General features: G+C 46.0%; 1 protein-coding gene across 1 annotated transcript; it reads right to left on the bottom strand.

Moving 5' to 3' along the window:
• Positions 1-22,961, bottom strand: CLPTM1 (CLPTM1 regulator of GABA type A receptor forward trafficking). Its single transcript, XM_083369235.1, has 14 exons — positions 22,841-22,961; positions 17,709-17,827; positions 12,413-12,536; positions 11,459-11,617; positions 9,871-9,988; positions 9,459-9,544; positions 8,002-8,122; positions 6,315-6,559; positions 5,558-5,651; positions 4,631-4,821; positions 3,906-4,001; positions 2,582-2,717; positions 1,372-1,539; positions 1-361 (listed from the first exon to the last, which is right to left on the bottom strand). The coding sequence occupies exons 1-14, from the start codon at positions 22,898-22,900 to the stop codon at positions 42-44; spliced, it is 2,037 nt and encodes a 678-aa protein (XP_083225361.1). The 5' UTR covers positions 22,901-22,961; the 3' UTR covers positions 1-41.
• Positions 22,962-26,329: the final 3,368 nt, after the last annotated feature.

Here is a 26,329-nt window from a genome sequence, read left to right as displayed (position 1 = left end):
GAGTGTCCAGTTAGGAATTTTTTTTAAAATAAAAGAGTGGGCTAATCTTTCTTCTTCTCCTCTGCCGTTTTGACCAGGTGGGCTTCAGGGACGGCATCGGGCGAGCCCCCTGAGTTGGCGGCGGGGGTCTCTCCAGCTCCTCTCTCTGTCGCTGCGGTGGCAAGGCTGTTGACGGGACCCTCGGCGTTAGCCCCCGGTGGGCTGCTGGCCAACACTGCAGGGACACCGTCTGGCTGAGCTATACTCATCGTCGTCGTCGTCCTTCCTGCTTGGTCTGCCCCACTGATGCCAAATTCATTCACGCGGGTTAGATCCACCCGGTAGATCCACCGCTGGTAGAGGTAAATGAAGAAGACCACATCTGGGGAGGACAAGAGAGCAAATGGTAAGCTTGAAGCACAGCTGGGCGAGGAAAAGAGGGTTTAGAGCGGTGTTTCTCAATGTTGGGAACTTTAAGACCTGTGGACTTCAACTCCCAGAATTCCCCAGCCAGCCAGCCGGGCTAAGTTTGAGAAACACTGATCTAAAGCTGCTGCCCCTCCCACTTTAATCTCGCTTTTCCCTCAATTCTTGGTGTCCCCTAGGGGTGATAAATGTTAAATCCAGAAGGGTTGGATGGGTGCCAGGGGAAGGAAAGGCCTTGAGGGAGAGGTTGGTGAGTTGATTGGTTGGAGAAAGAGATGAGAGAGAGAGAGAGAGAAAGATAGAAAGATGAAATAGACACAGAAAGAGAGAGAGAAAAAGAGAGAAATAAAGATGAAGTAGACAAAGAAATAAAGAGAAAGGAAGGAAGGAAGGGAGGAAGGAAGGAAGGAAGGAAGGAAGGAAGAAAAGAGAAAAAGAAAGAAAAAGAGAGAAAGAAAGAAAGAAAGAAAAAGAAAGAAAAAGAAAGAAAGAAAGAAAGAAAGAAAGAAAGAAAGAAAGAAAGAAAGAAAGAAAGAAAGAAAGAGTGAGTTATTGGCCGCCCATCTTACTACAGGGTAATGCTGGGCGGCTCAGTTACATCTAAGCTAAAACATAAAAAAGTTAAACTCTAACTTTAAAACCAAAGATCACATGGGGGGAGGGCAGGGATGAAGTGGGGAGGAAGATGGGATCTGTTGATCAACCACCTCCACTGGACTGATTTCCCACGGGGGCCCCTGAGCCAACTGGCAGAGCCACGTCTTTAGGCCCCAACAAAAGATAGGAAGGTTGGGCCCAACCTCACATGGGGTGGGGGGGGAGGTGTCCCAGAGGGCAGGAGCCACAGCCGAGAAGGCCTTCGTCCTGGAACCCCCACCAGCCAGAATAGCCGGGTTGAGGGGCTAACCCCGTGGCTGCAGGACAGAGCAGGGGAGGGAGGGCCGAGACGGAGAGAGAAGCCGTTACCGTCGCGAAGGCAGCCTATCCTGTACATCATCGGCATCTTGATGACGAAGGCGAAGAGATCATCAATGAAGGTGTTCAGGGCTTTGTAAGTGAGCATCCTCCAGGGCAGGTGAGCCACCGACTTCAGCTTGTAGTTGATGAAGAGCTGAGGCGTCATGGTGATGAAGCCTGGAGGGCGAGAGGGACCAGGTAGTCCTCGACTTACGACCACAATTGAGCCCAAAAGGTCTCTCGTCAAGGGAGACACTGGTTGAGCGAGTTTGGCCACGTGTCACCACTTTTCCCATCACGGTGGTTAAGCAAATGGCTGCAGGGGTTAGGTTAGTAGCCAGGTGGTTCAGTGAATCTGGCTACCCCATTGGCTTTGCTTGTCGAAAGGTCGCAAAGGGGATCACATGACCCGGGGCGCTGCGACCGTCATAAATGGGAGCCAATTGCCAAGCGTCTGAGTTTTGATCAGGTGCCCCTGGGGAGGCTGAAATGGTCGTTAAGTGTGAAAAAAGGGTCATGAGTCACTTTTTTTAAGGGCTGCTTTAACTTTGAACGGTCACTAAACGAATTGCTGTAAGTCAAGGGCTACCTGTACTATTGCAACAAGAAGCTTGGCAAGCACTGTTCCCTGATCTGTGGCACAATGGTTAGAGTGCAGCACCGCGGGCTAATTCTGCCCGTAGCCAGGAGTTTGATCCTGACCGGCTCAAGGTTGACTCAGCCTTCCGTCCTTTCGAGGTCAGTACAATGAGGACCCAGATTGTTGGGGGGGGGGGGCAAGAGGCTGACTCTGTAAACCGCTTAGAGAGGGCTGTCAAGCACCATGAAGTGGTATATAAGTCTAAGTGCTATTGCCCTTCCTTCCTTTCCCTCCCTCCCTCCTTCCTCCCCTTTCTCATTCTCCTTCCTGGTGCCACAGTACTTAGAATGCAGTATTGCAGGCTGACTCTGCCCACTGACAGCAGTTCGATCCTGACCGGTTCAAGGTCGACTCAGCCTTCCATCCTTCCGAGGTCGGTAAAATGAGGACCCAGATCGTTGGGGGGCAATGTGCTGACTCTCTCAACTGCTTGTAGAGGGCTGTAATGCACTGCGAAGCAGTATATAAGTCTAAGTGCTATTGCTATTGCTATGTGGACCACCTCAAAGGACTCGCAGATGGGAAGCCAGACCCGGGGGCATAAGTCAAGCTGTTAGGGGGCAACCTCTGCGAACTCACCAAAGGTCAGCAGGAACCCATAGAGCATGCTCAGGATCCAGGAATACCAGCCTTTGTGTTCCATGTAGAGCAGGCTGTATACTGCGTAACAGCCCAGCAGTGGGAAGAGAATCCAGGAGAGGTATCGAAAGGCCATCTGTAAGGGAGGTTGAGGGCAGACTGGAAAAAGTCAAGCATACCAGGAGTTCGGAAGAGGGGAACCCACCCAGGGCCACCGAGAAGCTCGTCACCAAGTTGCATGGATAAATGTTTGATGGAGTCACCCATAGGTGATATTTAGTATAGCATTTCTCAATCTTGAGAGCTTGAAGATGGGTGGACTTCAACTCCCAGAATTCCCAACAGCAAGGGAGTTGAAGTCCAGACGTCTTCGAAGTCCACGCATCTTGCTTTCTGCAAGAGCTAGGTCAGTTTAACATTCTAGGACAGTGATGGCGAACCTTTTAGAGACCGAGTGCCCAGACTGCAACCCAAAACCCACTTATGTATCGTCGGGTGCTGGGTAGGCCAGCCATGCTGAGGGGAAAGGGAGAGGTTTCCAAGCCGAGCCATGCTGGCTCAGGAATTCTGGGAGTTGAAGTCCATGAGTCATAAAAGAGCCGAGGTTGCCTACCCCTGGTCTACGGAGATTCTCAAGTCATCCAGGTTCACAGTTGTCCCAAAGATGCTTTTTCAAAAGGCAACTGGACTCCGTCTTTCCTTGAAGACGTTTCGCTTCTCATTCAAGAAGCTTCTTCAGTTCCGACTGAATGGTGGAGGATGGATTTACATTCTGTGCAGTTATCTGGTTGTTAGTACTCATTCTGAGTGAGGGGTCAAAGAGGTCAACTACATTAAAGTTGAACAACCCTCTCTCAACAGAGGGGGAGGGGTACGACACCATCTATCTCCTCTTTGCAACACGGTCCTTCCAGCAGTTCCAAGAAGGTTCCAGAACCGTTTGCACTATTCAGGTGACCCTGGGGGCACAGATAAACAAGTGGCCTCAACGACTCTCGGGAAGAGCGCCAACGACCAGATGACTGCAAGGAACATAAATCCTTCCATCCTCCACCATTCAGCAATAACTGAAGAAGCTTCTTGGATGAGAAGCGAAACGTCTTCAAGGAAAAATAAGGGAAGTCCAGTTGTCTCCCCAAAAAAGTACCTTTGGGACACCCATCTTCAAGTTGCTGAGGTGGAGAAATACCGATTTAGTACCTCTACCTCTTTCTTTGGACCACTAGAGTTGGATGCAAAGACCACCTTTCTAGTCCCGACAGGAAAGAACCAGGTATCCTCGAATACCTGGCATGTGTCCACATCTGGGAAGGCTTGAACTTACATCATCATAGATTTTGGTCGATGATTCGATGTACGTCGATTTGTCTTTGAACGTCAAGCGTGGGACAATCCCGGCAATTTTGTTCTCACGATCCAGCTGTTCGGCAGAAAACAGGGTGGAAGAGAACAGAGAGAAGGTTAGATTTTGAGACATCAGGCTGCTTTCAAAGACATTTCCCCTTCCCAGAATCCCCTCCCTGAGTGCACTGAGGCTACAATCCTCATCATCATCCCCAATCACTGTATGCCCATGATGGGCTGGGGTGGGTGGGAAAGGGTGGACTATAAGCAGGGGAGGGCTGAAAAAGTGTGTCTTACAAATAACTCAAGATGGTGAACGTATAGAATACTCCCTCCTACTCCTATTTTCCCCACAACAACAACCCTGTGAGGTGAGTTGGACTGAGAGGGACTAGCCCAAAGTCACCCAGCTGGTTTTTCATGGCTAAGGCGGGACTAGAACTCACAGTCGCCTGGTGATCTGTCCAAAGTCACCCAGCCAGCTTTCATGCTTAAGGCATGACTAGAACTCACCATGTCTTGGTGATTGGCCCAGCTGGACTTTGTGCCTAAGACAGGACTAGAACTCCAAGTCTCCTAGTGACAGCTGGCTTTCACGCTTAAGGCAGGACTTGAACTCACTGCCTCCTGCTTTCTAGCCTGGTGCCTTAACTATTCGACCAAACTGGCTTGATTCTTCCTCAAGTTATGGGTCCCGCTTCTTACCCGGACATCCATCACTTTTGTGATCTTCCAGAGATCAATGAGCAGACCGAAGAAGACGCTGACTTGCACCACAAAGTTCGTTTCGTTATCCAGGATGTAGAGGAGGACCACGAGGGACTGGAATACCCCGAAGAACACCGACCGGACAGACAGGCCCTCCAGAGACTGCCTGCTGTTCCAGAACTGAATATCTAACAGGGCGGATCAGAACACAACGAGGTTGCAAAAGGACGTAATCCTCGCTCACATCATTTGCCCTACCAGACTAGGCTCCTTTCAACAAGAATCCTGGCGACTTTTAAGTTAAATGGACTTCCAACTCCCAGAATTCCCCAGCCAGCTGTGCTGTGCTGGCTGGGGGAATTCTGGGAGTTGAAGTCCACCCCTCTTAAAATCAGCAAGGTAAACACTGGATTAAAAGAACCACCGAATGTCTCTCGAAGCCGTACTAGGTTAGAATTGGTCACGTGGCCAAACGCGACAACACGCAGCAGTGCCCACTCAACCCAGCGTTGGGAAAAAGATCCAGGAGACGTCCTGCTTTTAAACAGATAGTCCTCGACGTTATGAGCCTAAATGGAGACCACCCGTGATAGTCAGATTTTTGTAACGGCCGTAAAGTCGGTCGGTCCTGTGATTTTACGACCTTTTTTTGAGGTGGTTAAGTGAACGCGGGCGTCACTTAAGTGAACCAGCAGTTTGCAATGGGCAGAGTGCCGGAAGGAGCCGCGTGGCCCAGCACCTGGAGTTCGGTCATGTGACTGAACGTGGGAGGTGGGCGAGCGACGGAATTTCGAATCGGGATTGTAAGTCGCCTTTTCGGAGTTGGCCGTAACTTGAAACATTCGTCTGCAAGTCGAGGACTGCTGGTAATCACAGCAGGGAGACGGGAGGGGAGGAGCGATTCTCCAAGACTTTGAAACCTACCGTTCTTGAAGGCAAGGAACTCAAAAATGCTATGCACAATGGAAACAACAATAGTCAGAGCCAGCAAGTAAGGATTTGTTTCTAACAAAGCCACCTAGAAGGAAAATAAACCAAGGGGTTGTGAGACGACACACAAGAAACCATAGGCACATAAGAAAAAGATCTGTAACAATGTCCCTAGTCAGCATGACTCAAGGCACAAACCCAGATCCCCAGGCCTGAGGACAATACCCTGTCCTAGTTTTGATTTTTGATTTATGCATTTGAATTTTTGCCTTTATTATTTTTACAAATAAGTAAAGGTGGCGAATATATCCATCTTCCTCTTCCCATTTTCCCTACAACCACCCTGTGAGGTGAGTTGGGCTGAGAGAGAAAGACTGGCTCAAAGTCACCCAGCCAGCTTGCATGCCTAAGGCAGGACAAGAACTCACCTTCTCCTGGTCATTGGCCAAAAATAACCCAGACAGCTTTCATACCTAAAACGGGACTAGAACTCACCCTCTCCTGGTCATTGGCCCAGTCACCCAGTTGGCTTTCATGGCTAAGGCAGGACTAGATCTCACAGTCTTCCACTTTCCAGCCTGGTGACTTAACCACTAGACGAAACTGGCTCTCTATTTTTCCAGAATTTCTAAAACCTCCACGTTCAGCTTTTTAATACAAGGATTCTAGTCCTCCCTGTTTTAGATGCGGCTCCGGAATCCAGAGCCTGAGGTTTCCCAGGGTTAAATGAGTCGTCTTCCCCACCACTCACCTTCACCGAATCCTGCTCCTCGTCGGACTGACCGTACAAGTCCTCCCCGAGGAAATTCCAAGGAGATTTGCTATTCTGGGCAGCGTAGAGCTGCCACCGCCAGAGCGAAAGTGGACAGTAAGACAGGCGGAAGGGCAACCGTTCCACGCTCTCATTAATGGGGTAGTAATCCTTTTGCAAATTCCAGTAATCGTTGAAGTAAAGGATGGGGTAGTAGTCACCACTCACGGCGTCGAACTTCACATCTGGGAAGAAACAAGCCCAGCATCAAGATGCTGCCAGGGGAGAAATGGAGACCAGGGGGAAACCAAGTCTACGCTCAGCACCCTGGATTTTACGGAGGGCAGGGGAAAAAGGCACTTCTGGCCCCTTGCAGGATCCCATTTTTCCCACCTGTCCAGTAAAATTACTCGGAAGTTGGGAAACTGCCAGCTAGACTGCAGGGAGGGAAGTAAAGCAGGAACCTAGCTTCGAATCACTGCTGTGGGAAAAGGAGTGGCAGAACCTGGGGCCGGGGTAAAAAGAGGAATTAGCCTAGAGTCCCTATGCAGTCACAGGCAAACTGAGTCCAATCCTCCTGAAGCGCCGTTGATCCTTCTCTAACGCTAAGCAAGTGCTGACCTTAATTGAGAAGATTCTTGCGCGTGGCTGGCTGAGGAATTCTGGGAGTGGAGTCTACAAATCTTAAAAGTTGCCCAATTTGGAGACCCCCTCGAGATACAGCCAAGAAAACAGCAGTTATAATGGCTCCCCAGATTTCTAGCCTGTGCAATATCCCTGCCGTCACAGGATCGTGACTTCCTACATTGCCTGCTGGTTTCCCATCAGCAGTGTCATTGGGAAAGCCAGCAGGAAGTCAGAAATTGCAATCATGCAAGGTCCTTGCTTAACGACCCAGGTGGTCCACATGGAACAATAGCAAACTGGAATGCAAGATTTACTGTTGCAAAATGTGACATCCTGGTCCCAGTTGCTATTTTAACCCGAGGACTTACATGTACCGTAGCTTTGTAAAACACGAGGCATAGGAGAGAATGGGTGCTAAGCTGTTCTGAACCAGCCCTCTTCTCGCACCCCTAATCAAAAGAAGAGTCTGGAAAGCGTCCAAGACCAAAAGGCTTCTGCCAAGTTTTAATTACACTGTTACAAGAATACAAGAGCTTGACTTCTCAAACGGAAAAGTTGCTTTCAGCAACCAGCCCCTCCCCAAACACTTCTTTTATAGAGAGCTCAGGGCGTGGTCTCCCTGTGCCTCCTCCCGAGGAGTCCCATAGCCTTTCTTTGTTTGTCCCTGCTCGTCTGCCTCCTGCGTCGGGCGTCCTTGAACAGGGCCAGCTGTGGGTCATCATCCTCCGCACTCTCGGGCTCACACAGCTGAGAAGAGGTTCCCGGCTGAGGACTCTGCAAAGTCTCCAAATCATCATCAGCCGGTTCGTTTCCCTCCTCCCCCACATCTGAGTCCTCCGATACATCGGACCCGGCTGTCGGACCCACAGGCTGGCCCTGAGTCACAACATAAGCAAAGACATCAAGGAAAAACTGGAGAGCAGCTGCTATGCTCATAACTAGTTCCAAGCATCCCAAAAGATAATTTTGTCCAAGCGCATCAGAGAAAGGGAAGCTCCACCCGCCAGCATATCCTGCAGCCAGAGCAACTCCAGATGTTCGGAATTATTTGAAGTCTTACACTGATCCAGAGGGGGAGGAACACTGCCCTTCACCCATGGTGTGTGGTCATCCACAATATTGATGGTGAGGTTGGGGTGCCAGTGCGAGATCACCTCCACTGGGCCATAATCTTCAGCTCTCTGCAAGATAAGCACAAAGCGTAAATAACATTTCTTTTTTTGGGGTGGGGGGGTTGTAGCAAAAAAGAGAAGGGGACATTGTAGAGCTCTCAGCAGCCATCCAAAAGACTGAAATTTGATGGGTTCAGTAAAAAAAAACAAAACTATTTGGGAAGGGCTGTCTATGGAGATTCTCAGTGATCCAAGTCAGGCTTGTCCCAAAGCAGCTTTTTAAAGAGGCAACTGTGTTTTGTTTTTTTTCTTGAAGAGGTTTCACTTCTCATCCAAGAAGCTTCTTCAGTTCTTCTCTTCTCTTCTCTTCTCTTCCATTCCATATTCTATTCTATTCCATTCTATTCCATTCTATTCCATTCCATTCCATTCCATTCTATTCTATTCTATTCTATTCTATTCTATTCTATTCTATTCTATTCTATTCTATTCTATTCTATTCTTCTATTCTATTCCATTCCATTCCATATTCTATTTTATTCCATTCCATTCCATACTCTATTCCATATTGTATTGTATTAGTTCCTCACTCCACTCCACTCCACTCCTCAGCCAGCTTGCCAGAGAACCCAACAGATCTGACCGCAGGCCTAGCTAGACTCATGTAGGGTGTTTCCCAGTCGCAGTGGGAAAGGCCCTAGTGCTTCTTCCAGGTGAAATACACAGGTGTGGCTCCATCTGTATGCACAAAGCGTAACCCGAATATGATTCTCTCTCTCTCTCTGTCTCACTTTCAGACATCCACAGCTCTGCCAAGAAGTCCCAAATGGCTTAGGTTTTCCTCCCCTTCTTTCAGATCTCACGAGCTCTGTCAAACCTCGCCTCCAGTTTCCAGTGACGGCCACTTGCCACGGGGCTTCTACTGGGCTCACTTATCTTTCCAAAAGACCCCTAAGCCTTTTCCATTAAGTCCAGAGCTATAATTTGCAAACTGCCTGGATTTTTCCCCCCTTTAGTCTAAAAGATGAAAAAAAAAATCTCTATTTCATTAAATTATAAAAGGGGAAAGGGACCATTCAATCCATTTCGCTTCTTCCTACCTCCCTTGTTCTCCTCCAGTGATATGAGGCCAGTCTGTGGAATTCTACCCAGCTTCCTGTTCTTCAAAAGAAAGAGGCTGGTAGGGGAAGGTGGGGGCACTTATTGAGAAAAACCCCTCAAAGGTGCAAAGGAAACTATTTCGGCAGGCAAACTATAACAGCCGCTTGGCAATTTCTTTCTTTCTTTTTTTTTGCAGAGGCCAAACTCCATCAGAGAGCTGTCAAGCTGAGGACAGAACGGCTCTAGGGGGGAAAAAATGGGACTTTTGAAGGAGAAACAACAAGAAGAGAAAATATCGCATTACTTTTATCATTTCGGGATCCGCTTCTGTCTCCCCGGTTAGTAAGTTCTTGGTTTTCTGAAAGCGTCTACGTTTGTACTTATTGATCACTGCAAGAAAAAAACAAAACGGGGGGGGGGGGGGGGGGAAAGGTAAACTTTTGATCTAAGTTTCATCGCTTTGGTAGAGTGGTTAAGGCACCAGGCTAGAAACCAGGACTCTGGGAGTTCTAGTCCCGGCTTAGCTATGCAAGCCGGCTGGGTGACTTTGGACCAGTCGCCAGTTATAGAAAGGGATAAATGGAGACGGACAACTACGTTATTTCAGGGGAGGGGGGAACCTGTCAAATGTTGAAAGCATTTCCCACAACCACTGCCATTGCGTATTTTGGAAAAAAATAAATAAATTGAGAAACGAGCTTGGAACCGGCGCTTACTTCGAGACGTGTGAACCGTGGCAAGGCGCCTGTAGAGAGTCTTCTCTTTGGGATCAGGGTGGAACCCACTTTTCGTAAAGTACACGTGGATGTAAATGGAACCGTTGTGCTGGACGCTCTGAAATCACACATCAATATTTATAAACGTAACTTACATGCCCTCCAGCAGGGTGGGGGGGGGGTGGTTCCTCACCCATTTGATGACAAAACTATGACAGAACCTGTGAAAAGGCCCAACAGCCACCACCTGCTCCTGGAACTGGCTGGTAAGATTCATGCCCAACCACGTTAAGAACCAAGGGCTTTAAAATGTCCAAGAAAAAGCCCATTTAGTGAACGGTTACGATGTGACAGTTGTAAATTTACAATGGCACTGGAAAAAGCGACTTACCCTGAAAGTAAGGCCTACACCAGGGGTAGGCAACCTTGGCTCTTTTATGACTGGTGGACTTCAACTCCCAGAATTCCTGAGCCAGCATAGCTGGCTCAGGGATTCTGGGAATTAAAGTCCACCAGTCATAAAAGAGCCAAGGTTGCGTACCCCTGGCCTACACCAACCATAAGCCCTAGCTTGATTTCTGGGGGTGGGCCTAATATACGCCCTAACCCCAAAATAAGCCCTAGTGTTGGGGCAAGGGACACACCTAAAAATCAAGCTAGGGTGGGGGTGTGGAGCTGCCCCACCTGCCCTGCAGCCAGTCCTTTCCTTGCCGGCCCACTTCTTCTTCTGAGGCCTCTTCTGCAGCCAGGCCTGCATTTCTCAGTCACAGGCTTTTCCGGAAGGCCTCTGCAGCCAAGAACCGAGCTATGGATTCAATCCATACCTTGGTTCTGCAAGCCCTCAGCAGCCGAGCACCAAGCTATGGACCGAATCCATAGCTCGGTACTCGGCTGCTTAGGCCTTCTGGAAAGGCCTGGCTGCAAAATCCAGGCCCGAATGCAGCTGCAGAACTTCGGCTCCAGAAGACGTGTACCGGCTGGGTGGGGCTATCAGTGCTGGAGGCAAGGCCTGCCCCGAAAATAAGACCCGGTGCCTCTTTTGGAGGCAATAAATAAACAAATAAGACCCGGTCTTATTTTGAGGGAAACACAATATGATCGTTTTTCATACCAATGACCATCACAGCCTCCACGTAGTGACGTTATTAAAATTCAGACCTTTGGCAACTGACTCATATTTATGACATGTGAAGTATCCCGGGGTCATGTGATCATCTTTTACTTTTGACCAGCAAAATCAATGGGGATGCCGGATTCACTTCACAGCCGGGTGACTAACTTAACAACTGCGGTGATTCACTTAACGACTGTCGCTAGAAAAGTCATCAAAAATGGGGCAAAACTCACTTAACAAATTTCTCACCTAGCAACATAAATTCTGGGCTCAATTGTGGTTTTAATTCGAGGTGTGCCTGTAGAATCATACAGTCAATAATTTCCCGTCACATTAAAAATTGCAATTTGGTAATGGCTTTGGGACACGCTTCCTGTGGCATGGAGTGCATACAGAGCATTTGGAGCCGAGAGAAAAATCCGGCTATCCGCAAAGATATGGAGAAGAGGCCAACTCTGGCATCTGTTCACACACCTCAGGAATTTCCAATTCAGTGTAATGTTCGTAGCAGCCATCCAGATTCTCTCCACTTGTCCAGTCTCCGTAGACCAGATCTCGCTGTTCCCAAAACAGTGCCGAGGTTGCATTGAAGTCAGTAAAGTGCTCATGTTCGGATATGTAGACATGGAGATCCTGCCAAGAAAAGAAAAATTCAGGGGGAAAAAAATTCATTACAATGAGTTGGAACCCAGACTCTAGGCTGGAAGATATATCTATTTGGAGCAGACAGACCCACGTATCTTATTCTGAAGGAGGAAAGCTATGGGTCGTTGTTTGAAGCTTCTTGGGAGCAGGGGAAAAATGGTAGTTCAGCAGAGCTAGAGTGAAGGTGCTGGCCTAGAAAGCAGGAGATGGTGAGTTCTAGTCCAGCTTTAGGCATGGAAGCCAGCTGGGTGACTTAGGCCAACCACCAGGAGACTGGGAGTTCCAGTCCTGCCTTAGGCATAAAGGTTGACTGGGTGACTTTGGGCCAATCACCCAGGAGGCAGTGAGTTCTAGTCTTTCCTCAGATGTAAAAGCTAGCTGGTCGAGGTTGGGCCAATCACCAGGAGACAGTGAGTTCCAGATTTGCCTTAGGCATGTTGTTGTTGTTATTTCTAAGAAATAATATAGATGGGATAAAAATAAATAATGAAGAAGACATGTTGAGGATGTGTGTGCAATGTCCAGTATATGCAGAAGAGTAAACATGCAAGAAGACATTGCAGCATACAAAATAAGATAAAACTAGGCCGAACCATTTGACTTAGCATTTCAGAATAAAAAAGGCAGGATATAGCTAATTAACCAACACCAGTTAACAGAATGCTATTTTTTATTATTATTATTTGGGGGGGGGGGAGGAGAGAAAAACCCAAGTTTCAATTCTGCAAGCAGAATTCTCCACCCAAGAATCAAAATCCCGAATCAGGATTCAGCCATCCTCACCATTAAAGTGTCCTTAGGGAAGAGATTGCGACTTGGTGCCCTGGCTGCCCCGCCAGGGGTCGATGGATCCTGCGTTGTTGGCCCACGGCGAAACCAGCTACTGATGGCCCAGATAATAAAGATTCTGGAGGACGAGAGTGTGGGGGTGGGGGGGAGAGAGAGAAAGTTGAGCATTTGCACCAATTTTAAAACCAACTTTTTCCATCAAGAGGCAGCGGCCACTTGGGGAAATTCCAAAGAAATTCAGATTGGACAAAGAGGCCCTCAGGAGATAACCCTTTCATCAAACATTATAAACCTGATGGGGCATTAGGTTTTTTTTTATATCATTTTTCTTTTATTATTCTCAACTGAAGGGTCTAATACAGGTAGTCCTCGATTTGCAACAGTTTACAACTGCAGAAGAATCCCATCAGGCCCTCAGCACCGGGCCCCAAATTTCATCAAGACAATTCAATCAAGAGGCAAAGAAAAGTAGTTTGAAAACCAGAGTCTGGCCGGGAGTGTATATTAACCGAGAAGTTATTTTCTGAAACCAAAAGATGCTGGGTTCAAATATGGCTTCTTCCAGAAATGCAATGCTTGTATAACTTTGCTAAGCTGATTTATTTATTTTACGATAGTTTTATAGCTGCCCATCCAATATCCGTGGGACTCTTGGCAGAGTACGCAAGTAAGACACAAGCTAACAATCCAATAATTCAGACCCCTTGTGCAATTCTTCACCTCTACTACAACGCGAAGTCCACCCTACCGCAGATGGTTGTTATGAGGAATATGCTAAACATTTTATCATGTAAATACCAAGAATTGCTAATGGAAAGAATTCATCAACAGAGGGACTGTAAAAGGGAGATTCTGGCCAAAACAAGTAAAGAAGAGAGAGATCTAAATAACTGCATTTTAGCCCTTTTCCAAAATCTATCAATATTTTTAACAGTATTAAATGAATAATTTAGCAAAGAGCCAGTTTGGTTTAGTGGTTAAGGGACCAAGCTAGAAAATGGGAGACAGTGAGTTCTAGTCCCATCTTAGGCATGAAAGTCAGCTGGGTGACTTTGGACCAATCATCAAGAGACAGTGAGTTCTGGTCCCGTTTTAGGCATGAAAGCTGGCTGGGTGACTTTGGACCAATCACTAGGTAGAGATGCTGAGTTCTAGTCCTGCCTTAGGCATGAAAGCTGGCTGGGTGACTTTGGGCCAGTCCCTCTCTCAGCTTCCCCACCTCACAGGATTGTTGTTACGGGAAAAATAAGAGAAAGGTGCGTTGAATATTTTTCCAGCCTTGAGTTATTTGTACAAATAATAAAGATGGGATACAAACAAACAAATGTTTTTACCTATTCCCCCCATTTGAATGGAAGCTTCATCCCCAAGTCTAATCTATATTAAATCTATCGTGTTCTCTGATTGTCAATCATTTCTGGGTGAGGACATCTGTGGCAATATCCGCTGAGTCGATAGGAGAGATAGCATCCCAAAACTGAAAGGGCTGTTACCCTTTGTGGTTTGCTGCATTAACGACCTCCCATGTTTAAAATTAGGGCTGAAGATAAATCAACACACTGGAAAGACAAAGCCACAAGGTTGCGTTTCGGATGCTTCATGAGTCATCAGCGAAACCTGAAAAGCAAGGAGAGCCTCTGCATGTTGCCAGCTTGCTCAATCTTATGTCTTGGTTTCTTCACTTAACAACTGTGGCAAGAAAGGTTGTCAAATAGGGCAAAACTCAACCAATGTCTTCCTCTGCAACAGAAATTGTGGGCTCAATTGCAGTCGTGAGTCGAGGACTATCAGTATATATATCTTCTATTTAACGACATCTTCTCATCCTCCCTACTTAAATGGACCATAACATTTTGGACAATTTTCAATTTAAGGTGAGATGAATTATTATTTTAACGTTAAAGTGATCCACGGAGCCCATTTAGGCGACGACAAAGGAGCCATTTCCAAATTGCAGCATTCTTTGCAAACTCATGAACCGAGAAGAAACTGTAGCGCAGCGTTTGCCCATATTAGAATAGAATAGAGCTGGAAGGGACCTTGGAGGTCTTCTAGTCCAGCCCCCTGCTCAAGCAGGAGAACCTAGATACCATCTCAGACAAGTGACTATCTAGCCTCTTGTTAAAAATCTCCACTGATGGAGCGCCCAGGATTTCTGGAGGCAACTTCTGTTCCACTGGTTAATTGTCCTCACTGTTAGGAAGTTTCTCCTTAATTCCAGGTTGCTTCTCTCTTTGATCAGCTTCCAACCATTGTTTCTCGTCCTGCCCTCTGGTGCTTTGGTCAATAACGTGACCCCCTCTTCTTTGTGGCAGCCCCTCAAACACTGGAACGTTGCTATCATGTCTCCCCTATTTCTTTTCTTTAGACTATCCAATCCCAAGTCCTGCATCCGTTCTTCGTATGTTTTAACCTCCAGGCCTTTGATCATCTTAAGTTGCTCTTCTCTGAATTTTTTTTCCAAAACTCTCAACATAAAATTAGGGGAAGAACACTTGGATGCTGATCCAGTTCCCACCTGATTTGCACTCAGAGATTGAAATATTCAGCAGCTTCATTGTTTGGAAGTTTAATGAGTGGCTGGCACTCCACGGGTGCCAAAGCATATTGCTGAGGTAGCTCCAGGATGCAATCTGAAGTAATAATTTTAATCAAGGCTTTGGAAACAACATTTCTGCTCTTTCCCACTGGGTCACCTTGATTTTCAAAGAGTCCATTCTACTAGAATGGATCGGCTCCTACCTGCACAGGTAGACCACCAGTGAGCCCAAACTTTCCGTGGCTAAGCGAAACATTTGTTAAGCGAGCTTTGCCCCGTTTTACAACCCCTCTTGCCACAGTTTTCAAGGTAACCACTGCAGTTGTTAAGTTAGTAACACGGTTATTAAGTGAATCACTGAAGGTCATAAAAGATGATTGCAATGAGCCCGGAACACGGCAGCTATCATAAATAAATATGAGTCAGTTGCCAGGCATCTGAATTTTGATGACCTGACCAGGGGGATGCTGCAACAGCAGTAAGTGTGAAAAATGGTCAGAAGTCACTTTTTTTTGGGGGGGGGGTGCTGTTGTAACTTTCAACGGTCACTTAATGAACTGTCGTAAGTTAAGGTCCACTTGCATTGTTTGTGCTGCTGGAGCGGCTGAGACCTCTTTGAAAAGGTGTCATAAAAGTCTCCTCACTGGAGGAGCAGCTATATCCTGGGTGCAGATAGTTCTCAACTTACAACAATTCATTTAGTGACCGCTCAAAGTTACAATAGCACTGAAAAAAGTGACTTAGGACCGTTTTTCACACTTATGACCGTTGCAGCGTCGCCGTGATCGCGTGATCAAAATTCAGACGCACGGCGACTCATATTTATGATGGTTGCAGTCTCCCGGGGTCACGTGATCCCCTTTCGCGACCTTCTGTCCCGCAAAGTCAATGGGGAAGCCAAATTCACTTAACAACCGTGTTCCTAACTTGAACAACTGTAGTGATTTGCTTAACAAGGGTGACAAGAAAGGTCGTAAAATGGGGCAAAATTCACTTAACCAATGTCTCGCTTAGCAATAAAAATTTGGGGCTCGAATGTGGTTGTAAGTTGAGGACTCTCTGTACTGGTGTACCTTGACTTCTAAACACAATTGGGACTGGATCTCTTGATTGCAACTTGTTACAGTTGCAAGTTGAGGCACCTCATTTTGCAACATTTTTTTGCAGCGGTAATTAAGTGACTCCACTTAATGTTAAGTGAATCCATTGTTAGGCAGATTCCATAGTTGTAAATGGGAAGGTGTTATTCACAATGGGTCTGTGCCACAAACTGGCAAAAATATGCTGGAAACTGACAAAAAAACACACCACCCTGTGAGAAATTGGGGTCACATGACCACACACCACCGAAAACCTGAAGAAGGATGTTGATTTACTGTCAGGGGTTGCTTTAGTTCAATATCTCTTAAATATGGCAACTTTAGGATGTGTAAACTTCAACTCCCCAAATTCTGAGATCAGAAGTCAACATACATGGAGAACATTTCGGGAGGGGAGGCCTGCTCTGGTGTAAGAAATCAAAGTCTCAAGGTCTCTCTGCCCTGGAAAACATTGACCAAATTCTAAGCAGCAGTAAGAAATGTACAGATCCAACACTGAAAAATATGCATTGTTGCGTTGCCAGGCAATTTAACACTTTACTAAAGAGGCACTGTCACAAAAGTGCTTCTTGCATGGTTACACCTCCAGAAGTGGTGAATGCTCCAACACTGGAAGTTTTTAAGAAGAGACTGGACAGCCATTTGCCTGAAATGGTATAGGGTTTCCTGCCTGAGCAGGGGGTTGGACTAGATGACCTCCAAGGTCCCTTCCAACTTCTACTTCTTCTTCTTCTTATATTATTTTTACAAATAGCTCAAGGCAAAAAACGTATCAAACACACTTCCTTCTTCCTATTTTCCCCATAACAACAACCCTGTGAGGTGGGTTGGGCTAAGAGAGGAGGACTAACCCAAAGTCATCCATCTGCTTTTATGCCAAAGGCGGGACTAGAACTCACTGTCTCCTACTGATTGGCCCAAAGTCACTCAGTGGCTTTTTGTGGCTAAGCTGGACTAGAACTCAGAATCTTCTGTTTTCTAGCCAGGTGTCTTAACCACTAGACCAAACTACCGTAGCTCTTTCAGGCCCCAGCCCTCTCTGCATCTACAACAGCATAAGTAGCAAAATTAAACACTAGGCCTCATAGTGTAGAGAGCAACAGCCACAAAGGGGGGGGGGAAGACTCTCCGAGCTTAAGTTGATTTCTTGCAGACGTTTCATTACCCAACTAGGTAACGTCATCAATGCACCAGGACGCTGGGCTTCGCAAACGGTTGCTGAGATGCTAAACAAAAAGCAGACCTCAACTTGGCCATTGACCCTCGTATGACTCTGGGTAACCGAAAGACTAAGCTAGCAGTCAAAGGGAAGTCCCTTGCTTAGGTTTTATCTCTACAAGACTCTTGTTTGGCCACCCTGGAGAAGCCACTAGTTCCTCATCCACTGATAAGAGAAAGATACGATTGCTGCAAGAACCAGGCTGATTATTTTTCAGTAAGCCTGCGTACGTTCAAGCCCTTCAGAAACACAGCTGTTCCATTTCCTAGAGAAGCTAATGCTTTTTTCATACCACACAGCAACACAACGTGCAACGTGGGCACCTGGCCCTTTTAAGACCAACGCTCGCAGGACCGACTCACCCTTCTATCATGCATAATGCACAACGGGAAGACGAGAAGGTGGATCCAGAAGGGCTGATTTTTTTTTTACCTGAATAAAACTCCTTTGATGATCTGCCAGGCATTCGGAGCTTGTTGCTGGGGCTGGTTCTGTTGCTGAGTCTCCACGACCCCTTCGCCACCCCCTGCAGTTCCATTGCTCGTCACTTGCTTTAGGAGGAGGGAAAAAAGAGAGAGAGAACATGGGGATGACAAAAAGCCATTGGACACAATAAATCAGATTTCTTAAGTAGGGGAAATTCCGGGCAGTAGGTGCTGGTTTCGAATTCAGGTGTGGGGGGCGGGGCGGGTCTTCCACAAACGTGTCCCTGGACTTTAATTTTACAGGCTCTAGCAAGCATTGCCAGAGAATAGGGATCGTGGGGTTTACAGGTAATCTTCAGAATTTCTTCTGCTAAGCATAGCGGTGGTTAAGTAAATCGTGTCCAGTTCTGCAATCTTTTTTTTTTTTTTTTGGCCAGGGATGTTAAGCGAATCGCTTCGGTCGTTAAGTGAAACAGGCAATCTCTAAGTGCACCTGCTTTCCCCGTTCCTTGCTGGAAGCCAGCTGGGAAGGTTGCAAATGGTGGTAACGGGACCCTGGGATGCTGCAAGAGTCGTAAGTGCAAGGACTAATTATAAGTCAGCGCCACTGTAACTTGGAACGGTCTCTAAACGAATGGTCATAAGTCAAGGACTACCTGAATGCTACTGTTTTCATGGGCTGCCTCCTATTTTTTAGCAATCTAAGTCAACAATGGGTTTGCAGAACATAAGCTTGGCAGACTTGCTTTTTTCACTTCAAGCACAGACAACTGAAGCTTCCATTAATAAGTTGTTCAGATGCATTGCCTGGTTTTCATTCTAGCCTAACGCCAAAGCAGAGGCACAAAATATTATGCGTGGCTAGAAGTTTTCTAATGGATAATCAACCCATTAGATCTCCTACATGTTGGTGTGAAACTGGGATGTTATTCCTTTGTGAGCATCACTCCACTTTTGCTGATGAATCTCATGGGGCGCTGCATTCCCAGCTAACCAGTTTGGTGAGATCTTTTGTCTCCTCCTAAATATAACTTTAAAACTTGGCTCTGACCTTATTTGCAAATATTAAACAGGCTTGATTCTACTACTATGTACTAATCTCAAACAGGGAAAGTTGTCCAATTAATCTCACCTTTGACCTGTATTCTTTAATAAGTGACTAAACTTATCAGGAAGTTATGCAACAAGATCAACAAAATTACACACATAAGGACTTCTCATTGATATATATATATATATATATATATATATATATATATATATATATATATATATATATATATATATATATATATATATCTCACTGGAATTATCCACTCATGACCATTTATAAGCAAGTTGCCCTTAAGTGGGAAGGAACATCACATTTTCAATTAACTAAGTAATTGGGGTTTTAAATTTGTCTTTTTACTGTTAAAGTAGTAGCAAATTTACTAGACTGGAAATCTTCCCCTAAAAAGTATTAAGACTGGTCTGGAATTTAATTTTAATTTAATTTAATTTTAATTTTATTGAATTTATATACCGCTTTTTCCTGAAGGACTCAGGGCGGTTTACAGGGTATAATTTTTAAAACATTAATACAAAAATTAAGACCAATTTAAAAAAGATTAAACTAAGTCCCTGCAACATGTAAAAACCCAGTTAAAACCCCAATTAAAACTCAGCCTGAGCCGAGGTTTAGTAGGTTTTGATGGTGCAATTGTATTAGGATGTATGTTGGGGCACTAAATCTTAATTTTACTACCATTTGGGAATCAAATAAAGCATCAACTTTTCAAGTGTTGAATATACTATTTGCACAACACCTACCTAAATTATATTGTTTATAGCTATAGGAAACCTCCCCCAATTAATTCCATTTTACAGATTATGTTCCAGATTTACAGTTTATGTTCCTAATCAATCCATGGGGCACACACTAAGTCCACAAAGTTAGCTGAAAAACAAATATTTGAATTTGGAATATGGTGAAGGTCAAAATTCACTAGGAAAGGATTCAATCCTTTCTCCAATCTTACATTTCGACCCAGTTACAGAGGGGAATTTAAGTCTCTGAATCTGGACTGAACATTTATTAGAAATACTTGATTTTTATTCAAAGGGTAGGATTGTTATCCTTCATCTGAAAAGAAGAGAGGCAGCGCCAGATTGCAACCAGAAAATATTAAATGAAAACAGAGAATGTGATAAAGAGAATAAAGGGGAAGTCAATGAAAGCACCCAGGTGATAAATGTTCCAGGGGAATCCCAAGGCACATTGAAACGCACTGCTCTTAAAGATACGGATGGTGGGCAATCAGAGTTAAAGAGCAGTTTCCCAGCAAAGGATGCAGAACCACAGGTGTGGAAGGGTAATTCCATGGATTTATCCTGTCTGCAGCAGTTGGCACCAGCAACATTCCAGGCACTGTTGACTAAATATTGATAAAAATTTACAGCATTTCTCCAGGATATACCTCCGCCCTCTGAATCGATGGCTTTTCTGGAGAACAAAAAAAAAAGTAATTTTCCACTATTAGAGGGTGCTTGTCTAAATGTACGTGATGTTCTACTGAAATACTTCATTTTAGAGAGGCGAGCCTTGAGAAATAACTCAGGCACAGACTTTACCAATGCACCAGGCCAGGGTTAGATAACGTTGGCTCTTTTATAACTCGTGGACTTCAACTTCCAGAATTCCTGAGCCAGCCATGCTAGCTCAGGAATTCTGGGAGTTGAAGTCCACGAGTCATAAAAGAGCCAACGTTACCTAACCCTGCACCAGGCCCTGCTAAATGATTCAATAGTTCTCAACTGTTGAGATACAACAGAATTATTCCTCTCCAAAAAAAGGATGAGTATGGGAGGGAAAAAGACAGAGGACTGAACCAAGCTACTCAAGGCAGACAACACCCTCTATGAATGGGTGTTTTTGTTTAATAGTGGCTTTTTATTATCCCATTTGTTTCTTACTACATACTAGTGTCCTCTGGTACCCAGTTCCAGAATGGCTGCTGTTTGGCAATGAGCATTTACAAGGAGAGACCAGAGCATTTCGTTTCTGGTCATGAGTTCAGAAAGGATTATTTTTTTTAAATAAAATATATAGAATAAGTCTCATTGGGGAGCAGGAGGCTTGCTGCATTTTTAGAATTTTATGTGGCAGAGGGAAAGAGGTAGATTTTGTCATCTAAACCAGATTCCAGGTGATAGATCACCAGGGCAGGAACCTTTACAATAGCAGGAAGCTCGACAAAGAACTGAATCATTCACCTGGCAGATGAAAAAACAATTCAGACTCTGTGTTATTTCCCCATGGAAGAAACCACAAAGCAAAATATGCTGGAAAAAAGGAAGAAAGCAGAATGATATTGGCCTGTGGAGGGGGGGGGGAAACTGCACCTAGCAGGGAGGCCAAAAGTCAATTCCCCAAAAGAGAGAAAAGAAAGATAAGCCAAAAAAGGAAGATTGAAAGGAGTTGTTAAAGAAAACAAACACAGGCATTAATTCCCCCCCCCCAGAAGAAGCAGCGCAGTAGCAATTAATCCTGGCTAATTGCTGATGGGCATGGTGGTACTACTTAGAGAGCAGGGACAGATGCTTTAATGCAGGGGTCCCCAACCGGGGGTGGGGTGCTCAAGGATATTCCAGGGGGTGCAAAACTTGGGTTTAGAAGTTTCAAAATTATAGTGTACACACATAATTTGTTATTTTGCATTTCTGTAAGGGGTGCGAGAATATATCAGAAGCGTTCTAGGGTGCGAGGTATAGAAAAGGTTGGGAGCTGCTGCTTTAAGGGTTCACTTGGGAGGAAAGATGGAGCAGAGATTCAGCAGGGGTCTCCAACCTTGGCAGCCTGAAGACATGTGGACTTCAACTCCCAGAATTCCCCAGCCAGCATCTTCAAGTTGCCAAGGTTGGAGAGTCCTGAGATAGCAGTGGAACAAACAGAAAAATGACAGGACACGGTTCCGTCTTCATGAGGGAGGGAGAGGGAGGGGGAAAAAAGCAGAAGCAATCGACTAAACCTCGGATGAGAAAAGGAAGATGACTATCCAGAATGGTGAGTTATCAGGAAGACGGTCCTTTGCTTTACAGCTGATGAAATAGGAGGCCAAACCGTCACATGATTCATGGTTATCCAAATTGGCCATTAAGTTCCATAAATAGCTTTGACCCAACAATTGCATCCTATCCTCCGTGGCCACTGTGAACATGAAATTGAAATAATGAGAGTACTGAAGGTCCCTTCTAGTGGATTTGGTTGATGGTTGCCAGGTTTCTGCCATCATTTGCTTGGGTTTTTTTTTAATTGTTGGAATTATTTCATTGCTGAATTATTTCATTGTGGAATTCTTTTTACTGATTTATTTCACTGTGGAATTATTTCACTGTGGAATTAGGTCATTGTGGAATTATTTTGTCCTTCTGGGTGTTTCTCTCTGTGAATTGCCCAGAAAGTAGAGTGGTGTAAAACAAAAATTAGATTAGTTTAACAAATAAACATTTAACATTTAACAAATAAAATCCATATATAACACAACAGACACAGATGAAATCTTTCGGATGAGCCGATTCCACCTGATCCAAGTAGTTAGGATACCCCTTCCTTGATAAAAGCCTGTTTTACTACCCACCCTCCCTCCCTCCCTTTTCCTCGGAGTTTTTAGCCAAACAAGTTAAAATTAGGGAGGGGGGGAGGTGCCTGATCCTGAAAAGCGTCAAGGAATTCTGATCTAACCTATTTCCCACCCCACCCCTCCCGCCTTTCTGGAGACGTTGGGACTACCGTTCCCAGAAGCCCCTACTAGCAAGGGAGCGACCGCCTGGGCCGGGGATTCTGGGAGTTGTAGTAGTCCCAGCCCCTCAGGTCACGGACGACGGGATTGGGAAAGGAATCTTGACTTGTAAGAGCCCTGATGCCGAATGAGGGGAGATGGGGGTCACGTGGGTGGGGGAGAAACAGGGCCTAATGGAGGCCCGTCAGGTGATCCCAGGGAAGGGAAGGGAGGGGCGGGGAGGGGAGAAAGGAAAGTACCCCGGGGGCAAATGGAAGCTGAAGCCCGGGACCACCGCACCAAGGGGGAGGGAGGCCGCCCGGGGGAGGGGAACACCCTGAAGGGAGGAAAAAAGGCAGAAGAGCCCCGCCGCTTCTACCTGTTCAAGGCCGGCTCCCGGCCCTCCGGCCGCTACCACCTCCGTCTCCGGCGCCGCCATCTTGCTGCGCCGTTGCCTGGTGGAATTCTCGCGAGACTTTCCTCTCTTGCCCAACTCCCGTTCTTCTCTTTCGCTCGTTCCCCCCGCCCCCCACACTCACACACGCTCCCGGGTCACGTGGGGCCCTCCCTTTCTCACACGTACCGCCTCCCGCGGAGGCGGGGCTGGTTTGCAGCCTTTCGGGCCGTAATGTGGAGAGAAGCGGCGCGGCCGATTACCGTATTGACGGATTGCCTTGTCTGGGACGGGCGCTGAAGGAGGGTGAAGGAAATAGGGGCAATTAAGCTGACTTTGTAATAATGCCGCTTGGGGTGTGTGTGAAAGCCCTAATAAGCAGGCATAGACATAGAATGAAGGCTACTGCTAAGCTCGTAAGCCGCCCTGAGTCTTCGGAGAAGGGCGGGATATAAATGGAATTAAAATAAAAAAAATAAATAAAGTATGGTAGCAGGGCTCTTCCCCCCTCAGAGGGTCCGCCCTGGCGAATGCTCCCCGATCGCCTCTTGAGACTCCGAGCCAAATCTCCGCAAGAGAGGAGCCAGCAGTTTTTCCTATATGAGGGGGTCCCTGGTGCCCTCTCAGCTTGGCTCTTTTCTTGCAGACCTTTCATTACCCAGCTAGGCAACATGCCTCAGTGCAGCCTTAGAGGAGGAGAAGGGGGAAGGAAAAGGAGGAGACTCTTAAGAGTGCAGAGAAGAGCAACAAAGATGATCGGGGACTGGGGGGGGGCTAAAACATACAAAGAGCGGTTGCTGGAACTGGGTATGTCTAGTTCAGGGGTCTTCAAACCGTGGCCCTTTTATGACTTGTGGACTTTAGCTCCCAGAATCCCCCAGCCAGCCATGCTAATCTAACAGTAAACGTCACCAGATGCAGAAAAAAAGGCTAAACCCATGGTGGTCTCCCATCCAAGTTCTAATTCTAATCTTGCTTTTCAGAATAACAGGGATGTTACAGCAGTGGGTTGTTTCCCCCCCCCCAACCTCAGCAGCACATACACTGCTGGCTGGGGGGAATTCTGGAAGTGGAAGTCCACACCATTTTAATGTTGCCAAGGCTGGGAAACACTGCTTTAGCCTCTCTTGTGCATCTGGCGATGTTTACTGCTGATTATGATTAGCCAATCAGTCAGATGTTCAGATATTATTTGGCATTTTCCCCCCCACACACACACACCTATCGAGTCCTTCCCAAGGACCTGGGATAGGCAGACGTTGTTTGATGGTGTTAAAGGTCATGTCGCAGGATGTAAGCAGTTCCAAGTAAAGCTGCCTTCTGCAATTGACTGATCATCATTGTGTCAATGCCAATGTTGTTTTCAACTTATGCAGATGTTTTGGGATTGCACCCAAGGCACCGGTCACTATTGGTGCTTTTTCCCCCTCTCTTTTGCCACTGTCGTTCTATTTCCAGGTCTTTGTATTTTGTTATCTTCTCCAGTTCTTTCTCTTCTCTTCTGTTGTCTCCAGGCACTGCAAGAGCTGCTAATCAGATTTTTTTTTGCCTTTCTTATTGACAGTGGTTAAATCTGTGGTTTATTATGTGTTGCTATGACAGGTAGTGCTCAACGTATCACAATTAAGGCCAAAATTTCCATTGCTAATCAGGACAGTTGTTAAGTGAATTTTGTCCCATTTTACGACTTTTCTTGCCACAGTTGTTAGGCAACTCACTGCACTTGTTTGATCAATCAGAATAGAGCTGGAAGGGACCTTGGAGGTCTTCTAGTCCAACCCCCTGCACAAGCACATTTTGATCACATGACCAGAGGGAAGCTGCAGTGGTTGAAAGTGTGGAAAAAGTGTAACTTCGAATGATCCTTAAAGGAAGGTTGCAATATAAATTTAAAAATAAGGACTCACTGGAGAAGAGCCTCATACTGGGAAAGGTTGAGGGCAAGAGAAGAAGGGGATGACAGAGAATGGGGTGGCTGGATGGAGTCAACGAAGCAGGAGGCATGAGCTTAAATGGACTCCAGAAGATGGTAGAGGACAGGAAGGCCTGGAGGAACGTCAGATCTACACATACAGACACCCGCGAGAATCTACGAATATATATATATATATATATATATATATATATATATATATATATATATATGTGGATCCTTGGTTTTTCGGGTTTTTCCCCGCGTAGAATTAAAGGTGTAGGCGCAACGTTTCGACGGAATCCCATCCGTCATCATCATGCTTCTCCCAGAAGAAGGAAGCAGAAGCCTGATGATGACGGATGGGATTCCGTCGAAACGTTGCGCCTACACCTTTAATTCTACGCGGGGAAAAACCCGAAAAACCAAGGATCCACATACAGGCACCCGCGAAAACCTCAGAAAACAAATATATATATATATATATATATATACATACACACACACACACACACACACACACACACATATATATATATATATATATATATATATATGAAAACAAATAAGTTTGAAATGTATATCAGTCTCCCTTTAATTCTTTGTTAGCAATCTAATATATATATATATATATATATCCCATTTATATCCCGCCCTTCTCTGAATACTCAGGGCGGCTTACAATCTAAGCACAAATCAATGTGCTTAGCAATATTACAACCATTCCTTTGGGGAATTTATTTTGCATATAAATCTATCCTTAAACGTATATTACAGCCATCCCTTTAGCTACAAATATCCTCCTCGATTGGTATTTTTAACTTTGTAATTTACAACCTCCCTCACCTGTAAATTATCAATCGAGAACATTTGTAGCTCGGGATTGGAATGAGGACTTTCACTTCAGCTCCTTAAATGTCAAATTCCAACTTCCCCCCCTCAAACTCCTCCCTCCCCCCCCAAACAACTAAAAATATCACTGCAAGTATTTTCCACTGAATTTCAAAATCACCTCCTCCTAATCCAGGGGTAGGCAACCTCGGCTCTTTTAGGACTCATGGACTTCAACTCCCAGAATTCCTGAGCCAGCTTGGCTGGCTCAGGAATTCTGGGAGTTGAAGTCCATGAGTCCTAAAAGAGCCGAGGTTGCCTACCCCTGTCCTAATCCATTCCAGAGGATGCACATGACAAGGCCACCCCGTCTGGGGCCTGGAAGAAGCCGCCTTCACCGGGAAAAGACGCTCCTCGAGGCTCTTGGCAAGCAGAAAACGAAAATAAAAATAAACGCCCGAAATTCTTCATCCACTTTCCTGGAAGCGCGGATCGCTTTTTTTTTTTTAAAAAAAAATTCCCCTCCCTCCCTCCCTTCCCGAGGCTGCTTTTTTTTCCTTTTTTTTTTTAAATAAGGTCTCGGCTTTGGCCCCGCCCCTTTTCGGGCTGGGCTGGGGCTTTCCCGTTCCAAGAAGTCTGACCTCATCGGGGGCTCCTCCAATCAGGAAGCAGCAGCCGGCCCAGCAGGGGGAATTCCGAGAAACCCTCGGCTCCCTTTTTCGGGACCGAAA

This window comes from Vipera ursinii (genome assembly GCF_947247035.1).
Source record: "Vipera ursinii genome assembly, chromosome: 9".
Lineage (NCBI taxonomy): Eukaryota > Metazoa > Chordata > Lepidosauria > Squamata > Viperidae > Vipera > Vipera ursinii.
Note: the sequence above shows the minus strand (reverse complement) of the source record. Positions and strands in the feature narration are given on the sequence as shown.

Coding starts and splice junctions, on each gene's coding strand:
- CLPTM1 (XM_083369235.1), bottom strand. CDS start 22,900: ATGGCGGCGCCGGAGACGGAGGTGGTAGCGGCCGGAGGGCCGGGAGCC. Junction 17,828..22,840: donor CGGGAGCCGGCCTTGAACAG/GTAGAAGCGGCG, acceptor CTCCTCCTAAAG/CAAGTGACGAGCAATGGAAC. Junction 4,002..4,630: donor CAAAAGTGATGGATGTCCGG/GTAAGAAGCGGG, acceptor TCTGCCGAACAG/CTGGATCGTGAGAACAAAAT.